Source organism: Choristoneura fumiferana, chromosome 6 (assembly GCF_025370935.1).
Source record: "Choristoneura fumiferana chromosome 6, NRCan_CFum_1, whole genome shotgun sequence".
NCBI lineage: Eukaryota > Metazoa > Arthropoda > Insecta > Lepidoptera > Tortricidae > Choristoneura > Choristoneura fumiferana.
Genome location: NC_133477.1, coordinates 13,864,980 through 13,882,694, shown reverse-complemented (window position 1 = coordinate 13,882,694; position 17,715 = coordinate 13,864,980). Strand labels below are relative to the sequence as shown.

The window sequence follows — 17,715 nt, the reverse complement described above, 5'->3', positions numbered from 1 at the left end:
GGTTCCGTTTTTGCCATTTTGGCTCCGGAACGTACGTCACTGCGATTCCGTGCCGTCACCGTTTTTTAAGCAGCGGTTCGGTCGCACCTTAATTTGTCCAATTTCAAAATCTTATTTCTGCAACTTTTCGTCTTTATCCTATACTTGTCTACGGGCCTTGAATAATCCTGAAAGTAATACTGTTTTTAAAACGGCCCCTGTTTATCCACGGTTGATATGAAACTGTAAGATAATTTGATGCAGTTATGTTAGAGCACCCAGGCAGCGGTAGCGCGTAGCGGTGCCGTGAGAAGCAAAGCGTCGCGCTGCTGCGCGCAGGGCCTGTTTCACGAAGACACAACTACGAGAAAATACTATATACATACTTTGCTCAAATAATCAATTACTTTGAGCAAAGTAATCATTTGTACTTCATTGACAAGGACCTCCGTAAAGTAGGTAATGTCTGATTCAATACACAAATTTGCCTCTGAATCTAAAAAATAGAAAGAAACAGACATCTAGAACAAATACAAGACATACATGACGCTAAACAGGTCCCCACTCAGCATAATGCTACGGTAAGCCGTGGCGCTGATTTTCAGTGAGGACCTTATCTAAAAACTAACTTAACTTACTTGTGGCATGATTGCAATTTCAGGAAGCAGTTTTCGAATAAGTAATTTACACGGTGCTTAAAATCCAGTGGTTTCATGTAAAAAGCCGGTTGGTATAACATCTTTTTATCGAGGTTGAAGAAAGCTCTTTCATTCGGAGATGAGGCCCATGTCCAGCAGTGGGACATGTACAAGCTGGAGAAGATGATGATGAGGTGAAATTGTATAACATTTTGTTTACTTGTGGTTTGTTCTCTCGTAGGTTTGTGCAGCGGGTCCCGGCCAGCTCCCGCGCCGTCCCAGATCCTTATCTCTCCTCTCACTCCACTCACGTCGCAGTGACTAATTGCTTCTGCTCATCCGCCATGAAATTATACCACTTTAAACGTACATTTTATAACAATAACATAAAACGCTGATTAATTCAAAAAGATTAACCGCTTTCTCTCAAATGAATTTTCTAATTAATAACTCAGTGTCGACCATATTTATTGATATAATTGAGCATTGGCAAAGCTACTGTGCGTGAAATAAGCGCCTTCCGCTTTGCTTATTGCCTATTATTTTCTAGCTCTCTCGTTTGAAGTTAGGGGTCGGGGTTCGGTTCTCGTATTAATTGGCAGCTCTGAGAACGCCGTGATAATTATTGGTTGCTTTGCAACATGTTATTATCTGGCTGGACATCGAGTCCGGAACAAACGGCATTAGGGGCGTCTATCTTGTCCTAGTATTGGGTTTTTAAAGGTAGTGCCACGAGAGTTGAAGTGATGTAGTGAATAATGTTTTGCCATCGTGTTTTGTCGGAAAAGTTCGTATTTATCTTGCTTTCTCAACTAGTTTACTGAATTATAATTGTTTTTTTGGAGTCTTCATCATGTCTCAGTTTGTATTTTCGATATGGTTTCACGGGATACCCGTAAAAGTAACAAATTTGGAGTTGAAATAAAAAATACAAAAAGACTCCAAAAACCCAATCATAATTTGATTGCTTATAGTAGCGACATCTCTTATCTGGGTGAGCGGTTAGTTCCGAAAGAACAAGACGTCTGTCGACGCAATATAGATGTCGCTAGTGCTGCTGCTTAAGGAGCATAGTAGAAATAAGCAACCTGAGATATGTATGCATAGGAAAAATTCGTGTCTAGATTCCTGTCCAGCAGTGGTGTAGGGGTTATAGCACGCAGCACGGATTGCTGAGGACCTGGGTTCGATTCCCAGTGCTGGTCTCTTTTTCTGGTTTTTCTGTGCATCCATGTCTCAGTTTGTATTTTCGATAGCTTACTGAAGTTTACTGAAGCTAATTGAGAAAGCAAGATAAATACGACCTTATCCGACAACATACGAAGAAAAAACATTATTCAATAGACCTGTATCTTGACAAGTTCGTGTGTTACACTCGGTAGAACCCTGTCGCAGGGAGCCTCTGCTGCTTTATCAAGTTTTTTCTGATAAGTGCGGCAAATGCTGGCGCCGACATGGTTCTACCGAATGTCACGCACGAGCTTGTCAAGATAAAGTCTTCTTCCAGCTTCTTTCTCACTTGTGGCATTCAAGAAGCATTCAAGGGAAGTGGTTAATACAATAAAAATACAATTCCTTGTTTTCCATAAAAAAAACTATGTACATGCGATAAAGATACAAAATTGTGTAAAAATACAATTCCATCGGCCAGGTTAAGTAACTTTCAAGCTCTAGTTCTGAGCATGCCTATGGTAATTCACGCTTGTGAGCATTCTCATTGTTACTTTCTCATTTTTCTTGTCTGTCATTATCCTGCCATGCATTTAAAATAATTTACTTAGCTTGTTTGTACTTTTAAAATTAAATACTTATGGACATTACGACAGGCCATCAATGATGGCAGTTCGGTATTTTGCAAAACAACTGATTTGAGCTTTTCAATTCATATGTATAAAAAGTAGGTTCGTCATCTTTTAGATAGTAATTAAATTAGTTTGTTATTTTAATTAGAAATTTCATTTTGGCCACTTTGATCCAAAACGAGAATAGGCTACTTCCCTAAAAAAAATAGAAATTATAAGAAAAAATACGTGTCCTAAGCTATTTCCTGATAATCAATCTGACGGACGAATTAAAATATTTGTGTTATACTTAAGAAACTAACGAATTCATACACAAAAAATGTACGATGGCGAGTTTACAAATAATATTAAGTATAAATAGTTAATCAGCGGGCAATTACTTTAAGTAAATAAAATAACTCTTTATGTACAGTCAAAGGCACAAATATCTATACAGCCATAGCGTCAAATATATTATGTACTTATTCATCGACCTTATATATATATGTTACCAAGACGTCTAAAATATCTTTACAACTTTATGCCCTTATATCTCTGCCACTAAACATAAGGTCGATGAATAAGTACATAATATATTTGACGCTATGGCTGTATAGATATTTGTGCCTTTGACTGTACATAGAGAGTTATTTTATGCCCTAGAGTGTACACGAAGCCCAGCATCGTAAGCATTCGAAGGCTACAAAGTCCACAACAGGGCTCCCAGCCCGCTGTTGGCGCCCGGCGCTGCCGCCGCGGGCAGCATGACGAATCCAATTAAAGCGCTAACGAATACTGTCGGACGTACGCTATTTATGTTTCCTCGCAGTCACACTGTAAATATTTAGTCCGTAAGGCGTCTGGCATCGCCCTTGTCTTATCTCCCATCGGGCGCGAACGATTTCACGGGCTCCCGCCGCGCGTGCCGACAACCTACAGGATACTGTTTTGTAAATACCGCTTGGAAAGTGGCACCTTAACAGGCTCTTGAAACCTTCCTCACTCAGATAATCAATTTATTTATTTTAGCGTCGACGGGATAGTAGACACGTGCTTTCAATATCATAGCAACAGAGATAGCGTCGTAAATCAGGCGCGGCGCGGGCGCAGGCGGTCGCGCGCGTGGGCACCGACAGGTGATGTCGGCCGATTATCTGCTAATTTATACGCGCCGCTCAACTTCTGTTCTCTCATATTCATTTTATTCATTTCGACAACGCAAACGAGCTCGCCTATAACTGCATTCCGAGGCGGCTTGCTCCCAGCTAACTGCTGGAACGTTTTGTCCTTTTTCGCTGGCTATTTCTTATTTTAAATGCCACTTGTTCTGGGTTCCTATTTGGAGCAGTTTGTTGCCGGGTGATGTCACCGAGCATGGCATCACGAGGGGGCCCGTTTTGGAACGTTTACGATCCACACCTCCACATATTCGTACCAGTTCATTCACCGGCGTAACAATGCGAATGTCGTTAACATTGAATTATCTACTATGTATAATATCATTTATCTAATTATGAGCAATCTTTACTTCTAAGTTGAATCTTTATTCATGTTTCCTTTTGTTGCGCTAATGCATGATATGCATGTAACCAAAGGCCTTAAGTTAAGACAAATGTTTTAAGTTAGGCGCAGCAAGCGTGTTCATATTGACACATTATATATTAGGAAGTTTTGGTTCTATTTCGTTGGTAATAAAAAATAATTTATTTCACAATTAACCCTTTCATCCAAAACGTAAACAAACGTGTCGAAAGGGCAGGTGCGTGTGAACTTGCCGCGCGTGAAATTGCTGTAAATTTGCTTCGGTGTGGTCTTAGAAAAAAGTGTAGCGATTACTTGATCGTCCTACCCTCGGCGTTGATTCGCTACGGCAGTGACCTGCCTCCCTGTTTCCTTTTAAACTCCTGGCTAAAAATACCCTTTCATTACACAGCTGGGTCATGCCATCCTTTAAAGAAAGCTACCGTGTGAACAAGACAGGTAGATGCAACTATCTCGCAATAGCCAATTATGTACGTGTTTTGCAGTAGACGAGTTCGACATCATTAGTCCCTCTATCGGAACATCGGAACGGAGGGTCGCCTTTTTTGTAAATACGAAAACAATACTTAGGTGGTTTTTGAGTACTTTGTTTTTGATTAGATTAATAATAAGTTTATGAAGTAGGTACATACTGTAATTTCAAAAGTACTATAAAAAAAAAAAATACCAAGTATACTCGTAGTTTTGTAAGAGTTAAGCAACAATGTTCTGATTAAGTCGTTACGTTTAATCGTCTACGCTTTGTATGATAATGTACATTTAGAAATGGCAAACGGCATCCTCAAAAAAAAGGGCTAAAAATCAAAAACGACCGGCCTTCTCAAATACCGTGCATTGCATTGTACCTCGAGACAATAGACGATATAGAAATTAATGATCTGATCAATGTCAACAAATACTCGTTTAAATATTTCAGGATCATGATCACTTTAATGGCTATTTGTTTAATGTTAATTTACTACCTCACATCGGCCTTAAAAATATTCCATTAAATGGAAAGTGCCCTGTAAGGGTTTTTGTTTTAACCTGATTTCATCAAGGGTGGGATCAAAGAGGAGGCGGCAGGTTCTGGCGCCAAGATCGCAACGATATCGCCGCTAGAACAGTAATCGTCAATAAAATCTCAATTTAGATGGCACCGATACCGTGTGAGTTACGGACGGACAGTCCGACCGAACACGAAAACCTACTCGACGATGGAATGCGCCCGCGACAGGACCTGCTAACGAATACACGCCGCCCCTGTGCTGGCTGAGGTGCTTCATTTAGTTTTGGTTTATTGTAAGAACGATTAATAACTAAGGGTTATTGAGGTACCTACTCATGGTGACAGAGTCAGATAAGCTGCTAAGTAAGTATTGGAACTGTCAGGTTGTTTCGCGAACGCGGGTCGCGCGTGGAAGCCTGACGCCTCACCACACACCTACGCCTATTTAAAACAAACCTTTTTGGTTTTTTGCCTCCCACCCTACTGGCCGGTCACAGATAAGAAGGACGACGAAAAAGACACTTAAAAATAAATTTGTCGAAAGTGATAAATGATGGATATAACTTTTATTATTTCAAATTAAATTAACGATCCGACCCGAACGTCTACCTTTTCTCACATTAGAGGGATCTTATCTGGAATGATTGCTTCCATTACCTTAGAGAACGGACGGACACGTTGTTTTGTAGTCGAGGGAAGATAAAGAGATTAATGCGTAAAGCAATTAATTTTGATTGAGGTGTATTTTATTAAGTAATTGTTTTTGTTCCCAATATGTGAATTTGAAACGCTGTAAACTGACCAATGGCAGAATGTGGATGTCGCGGCAGCTGATGGATGGGAAAGTTTACTCTTATCGATTATGGTCAGAGGTTCGTATTAGATATTGTTGTATGCGTTCGAAATAACACATTAATATTAGTATTATGGCCGGGTCGTTCCCACAGCGAGCTTTAATACATTTTTCGTGTTCCAGTTAGCGCCCCATAAATTGATTAAGGGACTGCGGCGACGGTCAAAAGTTTTTTGTGCCGCGAGACAGGTAATGACTTAGCTGCTGCTATTCCGGGGTCACCGGGACATTCCGCTGTTGGTGACTAAACTACGCTTGGATGGAAAAATACTCTATTTACTTAACTATCCCTTTACTTCACCTCATTGAACTATATGAACTTATTATATAACTGAATTATTTTTTGACGGTGTATAGTAAATAAAGTATTTTTTTTATTTGCTGTCTGTTGAAATATCGTAGTTAAAGTAAGATTCCGTAAACAAGTCTTCAAACTTCGAATTTCCTAGGGTGAGCAAATAAGTTTCCATGGTGCTGGCATTCTCCCATCCTTGCCTACATCTATGATTCTGATGGCACCTTCAAGCTCAGGCTACATGTTGTCAAACGCGTGGACGTTTGCTAAGTATAATTTCCACCGTCTGTTTCTAAGTTTAGATGGCCCATACAATAAATACCTTAAATACTAACATACATACCTATAATTTATAGAAACACAATATTTAAAACTAGTTAGGGGAAAAAACGGCGTGACCCCGTTGAGTCACGCCGGAACCACCGGAACACGACGTGTTTCGGCCAGAAGGCAGCACTCACGATGGTCCCCATCATATCATAACCGAGGCGTTTTCTACCTTTTGGTTTTAAACCAGTTGAAAACGTCTGCCTTAACTATTTACCACCACCATACAAAAAAGTAGAGAAAGCGATTGTGATTCAGAGTCCGCTTGACAATGGCCGCAGGTTTCATACATTAGATACAATGAAATAGGTACCATTTATAATTTCCATTAATCCTCCTCATTCACCCACGAAGTTTTATTAAATCCAAAAGCCTAAATGAAGCATTTAAGCCAATAACTTAAGCGAAATGCTCCGGGACTAAATCAGCATAATGGAGCGAGCCAATTTCCTGTAAGGAAATTGCTTTCCCGACCAAATGTTGCAAAGTACCTAAAAGCTTCTGTTCTTTTCCAGTCATTCCCTCCACATCAATCACGGCTTACGAATTCTTAGGAAGCGAATTTTCATAACAAATGCATGACAATGTTTTTCCTGGTCTGCACAATCGCTCGCGCTCCACTTAGGGTATGAGCAATGGATTTCTAATGGCCTGGTAACAACGGGCAGTTTATATGTAGCCCAATATTAGAAGTAAATTTTATTATAGCCAAGTCACAAAGAAAATTTTTAAAGAAATTCTAACAAACTTATACATATATTGGGATATACCTACATCTCAAAGACTCTATTTTTAACCGATTCCAAAAAAAACCTCGAAAATAATTTTCTACCACTTTGAAATCGGTGCCTCAGCACGAGCGATCAGGAGTGAACCTATATAGATATCTTACCTACAGGGGTAGTATCTATGTATTTTGCTTCTATTATCCCGCTGGCACCGAGTTCAAACTCGTAGAAAAATATTGTTATGGTTTAAAGTCGTTTAAAAATTTAACAAGTTTTTATTCATTAACTTGCAAATATGGCTAACTCTTTATCCCGTAGGAGATTTGGATTTACTTTCTTAGAGCATCTTTATATTATAATCCTTAAATAACATATCTGCCTTTCAAATATTAACGTTAGTGATTTAGGCTGCGCGTTGTCTGTCAGTCAGTCGAACGTGACTGACCAATCACGTTTACTCTTAGGTTCAGTCGAAGAAACTGAATCACGTAACAGGGTGGAACCTTTGTGCTACAATGTCATGTTGACATCTCATACATCTACCAAAGGAATCGTAACGAAATTAATTATGAAAAGGTTCCAACCTGGTAGGCGATTTAGTTCAGAATCCACGACAGATAAATCGTTCGCGATTTTCGCTCGCTGGTCATAATTATTTATTATATAGGTACGAGTAATTTATTAAAATATCTTAAATAAATAAAAAAAGGTTCATTGGCTGTAACTAGCCTATGCCCATAAAAATAAAAATAGAAAACTTCTTTATTGAACCTCTATGATCTATCTGCCCAATTGCAAGGAAATAGCTCCAGAAGTTTTAGGCGTTACTCTTACTATACCTAGAGAAATATAGTTAGGTAGGTAGCTATTTTGTTTGACATGTTGCCACCTTGTTGCCACGCATTTATTTTTAGTGTCTATTCGGCCAGGTTTTGTCGAGCGTCCAATGAAGTCAGCCAGTGCTTTGGCCGTATAAAAAGGCGCGAGGTGACAATATAAATAACAATTTGGCCCACCCCGTTCGGCTACAGAGCGCCTGTTTGGATTAGCATAAGAATGCCGCGTCAGGGACGCCCACGACCCGACTGTCCCTTGTCTCTTACACATCGAATTTAATTTTGATTTACGACAATCCACACAATTGTACGCAAAACTTTTTTAGGTTGAAGGATTAAATACCTATTGTGGGACGGTGACGATGCGTGCCTATTGTACGGGGCTTTTGAGTGATAATTTTGTAGCAGCGGTAGTGATGACATCAATATCGTATTTAAGTAACTACCTATCTAGTGTTTACGTGTGGAATTATTTCCAGTACTTATTGAGAAGAAGTTCTAAGTTTTTAATCTCTAACGGTGCCCGGTGTGGTTTGAACATTGAACTATTAAGAGAAATAGAGACGTTATCGTGTCTGTTTACTCGTAGTTCCACGACTTCGCTACTTCTTCGCCTCTCCTGCTATCAAAGCGTAGGCAAGTTATGTAGGTACTTAGGTATCAATAAAACCTAATCTTTTGCGAACTACAGTCTATGCAATAATCCATTTGTTGAGCAGTGACTTTGTTACAGATTGAGCTGGAAGAATAAATAATTAGGCGGCATCATATAACTGGTAGGTTTTAAGTTTTTCAAGTGACCATAAATAGACATAAATGTGACCGAAAAACTTTTCAGTTTTCAACAACTTGCAAACAACTCTCTGAACGAATTCTTATAGTGTCAAAAACATAACATTCGTCTCTACGTTGACCAAACGTTGACTAAACTTAGACCTATCTAAAAAGTTTTTACAAAGTAAATCTAATTTAAGGTAACGCAACCTTTTAATTTAACTACATCTTTTTATTAATAATGTAACCACTAAGGATACAAATGATTTAAGATAGAGGAACACGAAATGATATCTTTATTAGCGCAATACATATAAGTAGATAAATGTTTCAAACAGCAGGATAATAAATGTAAGCTGACGCTTTAAGTAACCACTTAATAAGTTAATTAATAAAAAGGAAAGGACACGCCATAACTCATGGTCCACATTAGTCCATCCAGCGAAGTGCTTCTTAAGATTCCTTTATGCAAATGTTTGTAAAAATATACATATCAAAAATTATTAATGAAGGGTATGCCCGCGTTTGACGGGTCCGTGCATTAAACTAATATATGAGGGTTAATGATCGTCTAATTATTTTAAACAGCTCATAAATTTTGATTAAGTTTATTTACTTTATTATTGTTTTTTTTTTAACGCGACGAAGGTCGGTAATATTCTATATGCTAATAAAAATAAACGACCGATCGGTGATTTATCGCGTTTATTTTGGTCTTTCGTAAATAAGTAAGTACGAGTGTTTTAAGTACCCATCTAGCAGAGCAGTGTTTTGTTTTTGTTTTACTTACTTTATTTAGAAGCTACAGATCCAGATGGCTAAACGTAAAGTATGTCTGCATTCCTAACTTAACCGTGCCAAATGAATGACTAGTTAGTTACCTACCTACCTTAGATAAGTACCTATCCTTTGCACCAATTTGAGTAAAATGTATATCAATATAATATCAGCTTTTTAAAATTGGTACACAAAAAAAGTAACCCTCAATCAATGTACATTTATCCCGAAATTAAGTCTCTTATCGAATCCCAAAACAAAATAGAGTTCATCGTTTTTAATAAACGACGGTGCTCAGTGTTAATACGCATTTAAGATAATATATATTTTACGGTACAAAAATAAAATGTCCACCTAATAAATCGTGCCGGACCTTATCGTCTTTCGAGAGGCGACAATAAGAACCCGATAAGGGAAGGGTCTCCGAGACGCAAGTTTCATTCCGGCTTAACTTTTACGTTTGCGTTTCGATTTCCTTGTCACGTCCCAGGCGGTGGTTTAATGGACATTATTCGTGTCGAAATGTTTTTAGGGACTAGAGTTGTGTACGGACGCGCGCGACTCGAGCGTAATCGGCGTTGGATCTTAATTTAGTTGTCTTGTTTGGTGGGAGGCGGCGCAGTAGGACATAACCTAACCCACTGCGAGCAAAGGATAGCCGCGCTGGCGCGCCACACATATAAATACGCCATGATTCCATAATAAATGCCTATCTTTATTTATAGGATCACAATCTCCGCTCATTATTTGTCCTGTAAAATGTACAGTACTTTTATGTTTCGAGAGGTCTCGTGATTCAGAAGTTGATTATAGTTAATGCAAAATCAGACAAAATTCAATAGAAACATACAAATTCAGAGTACTTACCACGTTGACGAACTCCTGAAATGTTATAGAGTCGCTGGTTGCATTCTGTGCTTTATCCAAAAGGATCTGAAACGACAGGTAACTCTACTTTAGCTTCTGATATTTTCGTATTTAATACTCGTCGCGTATTTTTATGGTATGATAGGATAGGATATCAGCTGCGGACTGTATGAGTGAGCATGTTATATTTGTTATTTGTTGCTAAAATGGGTGGCAGGATTTGTACGGAATTTGTGAATTGGGTCGATCAACTTTTTACAAGCTTTTATTTCGTTTACCTGTCCCGTTGTCTGTCTGGGGTTTGCAAAGACGATTTTTCGATTCAGTGATTTGTTTGCGAAATATTCAACTTTAAAGTGTAAATTTTCATTAAAATCGAGCGGTCCCTCCCCCTCTAAAATCTAAACCGGTGGGTGGAAAAATTTGAAAAAATTAGGATGGTAGTAAGTAATATCAAACTTTCAAGAAAACTATAACGGCTAAGTTTGCTTGAGAATTATTAGTAGTTTATGAGTAAATAGCAGCCTAAGGTATAAAATATACCTAAACTTGGAAGATTCCGTATAAAATACGAAATCCTTAAAAAAAAACTTAATTTTTTCGTAATACGGCTGGGCGTTTTTATTGGTTAATAAGATAATAGTAGGTATACCTACGTAATTTATTTATTTTATTTATTATTATTTTCTACACGTTTTTTGGTTAAAATTCATCAAACTTCATTTATTGTAACTACGACAAACAACGCCATATTTTATGAACTGTCCCCTAAACACATTACTTAGTTCTTTGTGTAAATATATTACGAGTAGGTATGTACAACAGTTTTTTTAGGAAACTCTGTCACTGTGTCTCTTGGACAATGGGACTGAATGACAAATCAAGTCGATTGGCCCAATTAGACAATAGAGGTATTTCATCCTAAAATTATCACATAAATATGTTACGTTTTATTCCGAAAATATTCTTAGTGAATCATTAATTATTCCTAAACAAAATCGTGCCCAAAAGCTTGTTTATAAAAATAAAACAAACTTCGGCCCATCTGCTTGACTGTTATAATTAAATTAGGTAGGTACCATCAGCCAAATAAGTGGTCTATCATTTTTTAAACAAGTTCCTATCAAATGAATATGTTGCTAAAGTCGAACTTACAAGTTGACAGACAGTATATTGGCATTTATTGTTTTATGACATGCAAACGATTATTAACTTTAGGGTGGTAGACCACATATTTGGCTGATGGTACCTAGTTAATTAATATCCTACATAAATAAACTCACTTCTTGTTTGTGGGGCGGTACTTGTGCCTTGAAGTCAGGGTTCTGTAGAGTCTGTATGAAATCTGGCCACGGTATCTCGCCAAAACCTTCAGGGTCGAACTGAAATATAAATCAGGTTTTAATCACTAAGGATAATATTTTTATAAGAAATTAAACATCATAATCATGCAAGTATGGACAAGCTGGTCGAGAAACGTCTGCGTTGGGACAGACAGGCACTTGGAGACACATTGGCTAAATAACTAAATGAGCCAATCGCAAGCAAACGTCAAACGGGCCTCACGATACTAACGCCATCTAGCGATATTTCGCCTCTGTGGAAAGCCCCATTGACTAAAAACGGAGAAATAAAAATAGCCTAAGTACAAGAAGTTTGGCTAGACGCAAACATAACTCAAAATCGGGACGAATAGAAGAAACGGACAACAAAAGAAGACTCCAAATGAAAGAAAAATGGTCTAGGATAGGTACTGATGATGATAATAATTGATTGTTACAGAAGGCTAAATGAGAACAAGCGATTGTCATATTTGCCAGTAGGTACCTAGTCTACGTATTACCATATTAGTTATTCTGTGGTATTACGCCACAGATGACGAGCATTCCCTACACAAAGTTTTTTTTCTGCATTAAGCCCTACATCTACTGAACTGATTTTGACTGTCTAATTTAAAATGTAACAAAATGCAAAATGACTGATTATAAAACCGTGGGAACCTAGTTTCATTTATTAATATGGTCTCCCTAACCGAGAGTCATAGATTTAATTTAATTCGTACCCGGACTCGTACCTCTTACATTTTTCAGAACTAGGTAATGTGTGAAATAACATTTTAAATTTACGATGAGCTTTTTGGCGAAGAAAAACGTCGTAAGGAAACCAGTACACTGCACCTCCGGAGCAAATCAACAATGTATCTACCTACTTATGTAAAGTTCCCAGTACGCACCGGTCTCGCGTGGGAAATACCGCCCAAGCCCTCTCAATCTGAAAGGAGTCCTGTGACCTGCCCCGATATTATTAAATAAGCCTTGGGGCTCTTGCGAGCGTCACGTTCCCGGTTCATCCATTTTCAAAGCACGCTCGTTCCCCTAACTCCCATAACTTCGCACATGATCACTCTGCTGCTATGACAATATAATTTTCCGAAAAGACAATAACAAAAAACTTAAGCGCCCCTATCTTCAACCCGTATTATCTGAAATGTCCGCGACGTGACTGCTCCTCTTTTTGATCCACCGACTTTATCTCCATGTAAAACTTCTTACACCCTGCTTCTGTACATTTTAATCAGCCAAAAAAAAATATTCCCCGAAATTTGTTTCTGTATCATAAACGACAGTTTTTATGAATTATCACGCGTTAGCCCAATGTTTATGGCGAAGAAGCTCATAAGATTTTAAATTCATGATTTTATCTTTATTAGCATTGATGCCTTAGAAGTCTTATACCTGAATATACTAAAATATCAATAATGGAGTACCTATCTAAAATCAGAAGAAGCAGTTTGTGTGCTTATTAACATTTTATGGCCTAAACTACCGGACTTGAGCATAAAGTGTACCATAAACAATATGAGTTTGGACGGCTTGCAATGACCGAAATAGACATTCCAGCGTTTAGTCAAAATGTTTACATAAGTAAATATCTTTCAATGTAATGTAAACCAATACATAAATAATTTATGTACGATGTAGATGAAACTCTTAATTGTACAAAATAATGTAAATTGAAATAAATCAATATATCCCCTGCGACACATTACGTACAGTCAAGGAAACTAATCATGTACCTACCAGGGTGGAACCTTTTCATAACCAATTTCGCTATCATTTCTTTGGCAAATGTATGAAAAGTCATTAACTTGAAAAATCTTTCTTTTTCTTTGGTATCTTTGTGCTACTAATGAGGAGCGCAGAGATTCCACTCTGGTACGTGATTTAGTTTCCTTGACCGTATCTATATATATAGCCTACCTTACGCTCTCTACATTTCGCGATCCTACAATCACTCTATTTGACTGCACCACACACTACGTTGAATAAGAAGTGCCATAGAATTCCTGGTGTTTACATTTTGCAAAAATAAAGTAAGAAAAAATACTCACCCTATCAAAAAGTAACCGCCATTTCTGAAAACAAAAAGATCGTTATCGTATCGTTAAAATAACTGCACCTGTACTGTTAAGTTTCGTTACTCCCGCAGGCTAAAATAGGTAATTAAGAACTTATCTACGCATATTTTATTTAAGACAAGATAGGCACTGTTAAAAAGAGTAAAATAGTATTTTAAGTTGAAAACTCGCAAAATTGACGTAAGCAGATTGTATCGATAAATAGTTGATCAACACATTGGTATGCTCTCGATTAATGGTGAGTAGGAAGGTTTACCGATTGAATCGGTAGGTACAGTTCATGCACCTACAGAAAAAAAACTGGCCAAAGGCGTGTCGGACACGCCCAAAATAGGGTTCCGTAGCCATTACGAAAAAAAGTAATTATACCTTAGGCTGCTATTTAAAAGTAAAACTACAAATAATTCTCAAGAAAACAAAGCCGTTATAGTTTTCCTTGAAAGTTTGATATACTTAACTACCTATCCTGAATTTTTAAAAAAAAATCCACACCGGTTTTGATTTTAGAGGGGGGTTGGGGGGATGGTTTTAAAAGACCTAGCTATCCAACGATACCCCACACTATAGGGCTGGATGAGAAAAAAAAATCACCCCCACTTTATGTCTATGGGAGGTACCGTAATTTTTTTTTTTAAATTTTCTATTGTACCATTTTGTCGGCATGGTTTACATTTATATTCGTGCAAAATTACAGCTTTCTAGCATTGATAGTCCCTGAGCAAAGCCGCGGACGGACCGATTAGGACGCGGACGAAACCATTAGGGGTTTGCCAAGACGATTTTTCAATTCATCGATTTTTTTGCGAAATATTCAACTTTAAAGTGCAAATTTTCATTAAAATCGAGCCCCCCCCCCTCTAAAATCAAAACCGGTGAGTGGAAAAATTAAAAAAAAAATCAGGATAGGTAGCAAGTATATCAAACTTTCAAGGAAAACTATAACGGCTTAGTTTTCTTGAGAATTATTAGTAGTTTTACTTTTAAATAGCAGCCTGGTATAAAATATACCTAAACTTGGAAGATTCCGTATAAAATACGAAATCCTTAGAAAAATATTACTTAATTTTTTCGTAATGGCTACGGAACCCTATTTTGGGCATGTCCGACACGCTCTTGGCCGGTTTTTTTTGCGGCAATATATATTTTTTTGTTTCTCTCTTTCTTTAACACCAGATAGCTTAACTTCACACTTACGTCATGCATCAACTCCCGTCTGATCTCCGCCTCATCCAACTCAGATCCAAGGTCCGTGTGATCCGTGTCATACAGTGGTTCTGCCGCCCGGGACACAGAGCCCAGCGAGTCGCGGGCAGACGCGAGCGACCCCGTGACCGTCGGCAGGACTCCAGCCTCAATCCCGGACTCCATCGAGGTGTTGGTGGAGAGAAGAGGGGCCGTGGTGACCGGCGGGGCAAGCATGCCCGTGCTGCCGCCCCGGCCGCTTCCCACCCACACCGACATAACGGACACACCATTCACTCAAACACTACGCTAGTCCTTATCATTCAATTATGCATTTCCAGTCACACAAAATACATGTTTTTTACAAGTCATTTTTATATGGAGAACACGCACAATTGGACCTTTAGAGTAATCTTATTTTGGCATGGAATTAAACTAAGATTATTAAAGCACTTCTTTTCATAAGTTTGCCACAATTTTACGCTCCAGATCTTAATTTAGTTCGTTTTATAAATATTCGCAGGCGATAAAAAACTGATATAATTCGATTTAATGGACATACGAGTACCTAGAGTACTACTTCGGATGGTAATAGGTACTAACTTATTTTGGAGGGTTTAAGTATGTTGATTTTGAACTTCTTGTTTACGTTTTACAGAATTGCTAAACGGACATTATAAGGTATTTTTATGGGAGGAAGAGTATAAGGCACTTTTTTTTATTTTCTTATCTTAAATGTGGCACATCTGAAACAAAAAGAAAAACATCAATAATACAATTGATAGTCATTCCTTTGGCAAAAACATCCTACCTAAATCGTAAGATATAAAGTCAGGTAACAGTTAACATATACAAATGGATCTAAGTACCTTCATAATTATGTGGATTATACAAACAATTTCACTATTTTTAACCCCCGACGCAAAAAGAGGGGTGTTATAAGTTTGATCGCTATGTGTCTGTCTGTCTGTGGCACCGTAGCGCTTAAACAGGTGGACCGATTTGATTACCGTGTTTTTCGTTTGAAATCAGGGTTCTTAGCGAATGGTTCTTAGACATGTTTCATCAAAATAGGTTCTGCCGTTTTTGAGATATCGAACTTTGAAGTGACAAAGTCGGGGGTTTTCCAACTTTTTCGCAACCTTGCTTTTCCGCTACAAAATAACCACAGCTGCGTCAAGTGACAGAATATATGAACATGTTAATAATTTTGCTATGGACCTCCGCAAAGTTAGCCTGAATCAATCAGACATAGTTTGTTTCGAATTCCTTAAAGTACAAACATTATTTTACTAAGGGGCTGTTTCACCATCCATTGATTAGTGTTAACTGGCGGTTAGGTGTGATGCCGTCTCTATTTGTTTTGTTCGAAAAGACGGAGACGGCATCACATTTAACCGTCAGTTAACACTAATCAATGGATGGTGAAACAGCCCCTAAAACTAATGAAAAAACAACACAGAAAGTTTGTTCACATTCTTACCTAATATTCCCGGAAATAAATAGCATGATTCATGGAAACAATTTAATGTCCTTTTAGGACAGTGTATAAAGTACCTACACCTCTGCCCATTCAGCAGGGCTACTACGAAACTCGAAACTCGAAGTTCGTGTCGTGCGGTCCCTCTGACACTTGTACTATTTAATACGAGAGCGAGAGGGACGGTACGATACGAACTTCGAGTTTTGAGTTTCGTAGTAGCCCTGCTGATTGATTGACTTGATAGTATATTAGGGTTGACCCTATTTTTGGCTTTAATGAACTTTTTATTCTGTGGGTATTTTTGTACAAGTGGTACTATTAATTATCCTAACTAATATTATAACAGCGAAAGTAACTGTCTGTCTGTCTGTTAGCTCTTCACGCTAGAACCGCTTAACGGATTTAGATGACATTTATAAAGGAGATAGTTTGAAACCCAGGGAAGGACAGGATCATTTTTATCCCGAAATATTGCATACCTAGTTTCCACGGGATAAGTACTGATAAAAAAATGTAACCTACAAACAGTTAATAAATTTCAAACCCGTAAGACGGTAATACAACTAAAAGAACATGGTCCCACAAAATAAAATATACTACCTACCTACATAAATACCTACCTATATAAATGATACGTACCCACAGCTATAAAGATAGGTTTAGCCATTCATTATAAGGGTGCAAGCCACAGGCAAGCAAGGGGCTTCTCAATAATTCTCGAACAATTAATAATGTAGTGGTAGGGCTTAAGACCTAAGTACATACATAGGTAAAGCTAATTCAGAAAGGATATTATATATACAGGATGGAAACGATAAATGATCTCACTCGATTATTTATAAACTATACAAGATATCGAAAAACTTGTTACTGATCCTGAAATTGCTTCACGAGCTCTATCAAACGGTAAATAAACTGGATCTATCCGAAAATTTTATGTTTCCAGCTTCCATAGGTTCATTTAGTACAGCCACATGGCGCTCATAGCAAGTAAAGCCTAAACTAAAACCAATGTTTTCCATAAGTAAATAATTTTAAATAAGAATGCACAATTTACAATCCTATTATAATTAAATCTCTGTGGCTGTACTAAATGTAGGTATGTGCTACCTAAGTAAGCATATTAAAACAGGACAAATTTGTTTCGCAATTTATTCAACAATAAGGTCGCCACTGCCGGTCCGCTGTCATTTCCCTTAATTGCGTCAAAATGTGATTACAAGCCAAATTTCCGGACAGCGAGATAG

General features: G+C 37.9%; 1 protein-coding gene across 2 annotated transcripts in view; it reads right to left on the bottom strand.

Annotated features, from left to right (window-relative positions):
• stet (rhomboid serine protease stem cell tumor) overlaps positions 1–17,715 on the bottom strand; it is a 146,275-nt gene that overhangs the window by 128,008 nt on the left and 552 nt on the right. For both annotated transcript variants that reach the window (XM_074089342.1, XM_074089343.1), the window contains exons 2-5: positions 14,998–15,731; positions 13,777–13,800; positions 11,669–11,767; positions 10,386–10,451 (exon numbers count right to left, since the gene is read on the bottom strand). In XM_074089342.1, coding sequence (XP_073945443.1) covers positions 10,386–10,451; positions 11,669–11,767; positions 13,777–13,800; positions 14,998–15,264 — 456 coding nt within the window. In that variant the 5' untranslated portion in view covers positions 15,265–15,731. The remainder of the gene's footprint in view (positions 1–10,385; positions 10,452–11,668; positions 11,768–13,776; positions 13,801–14,997; positions 15,732–17,715) is intronic.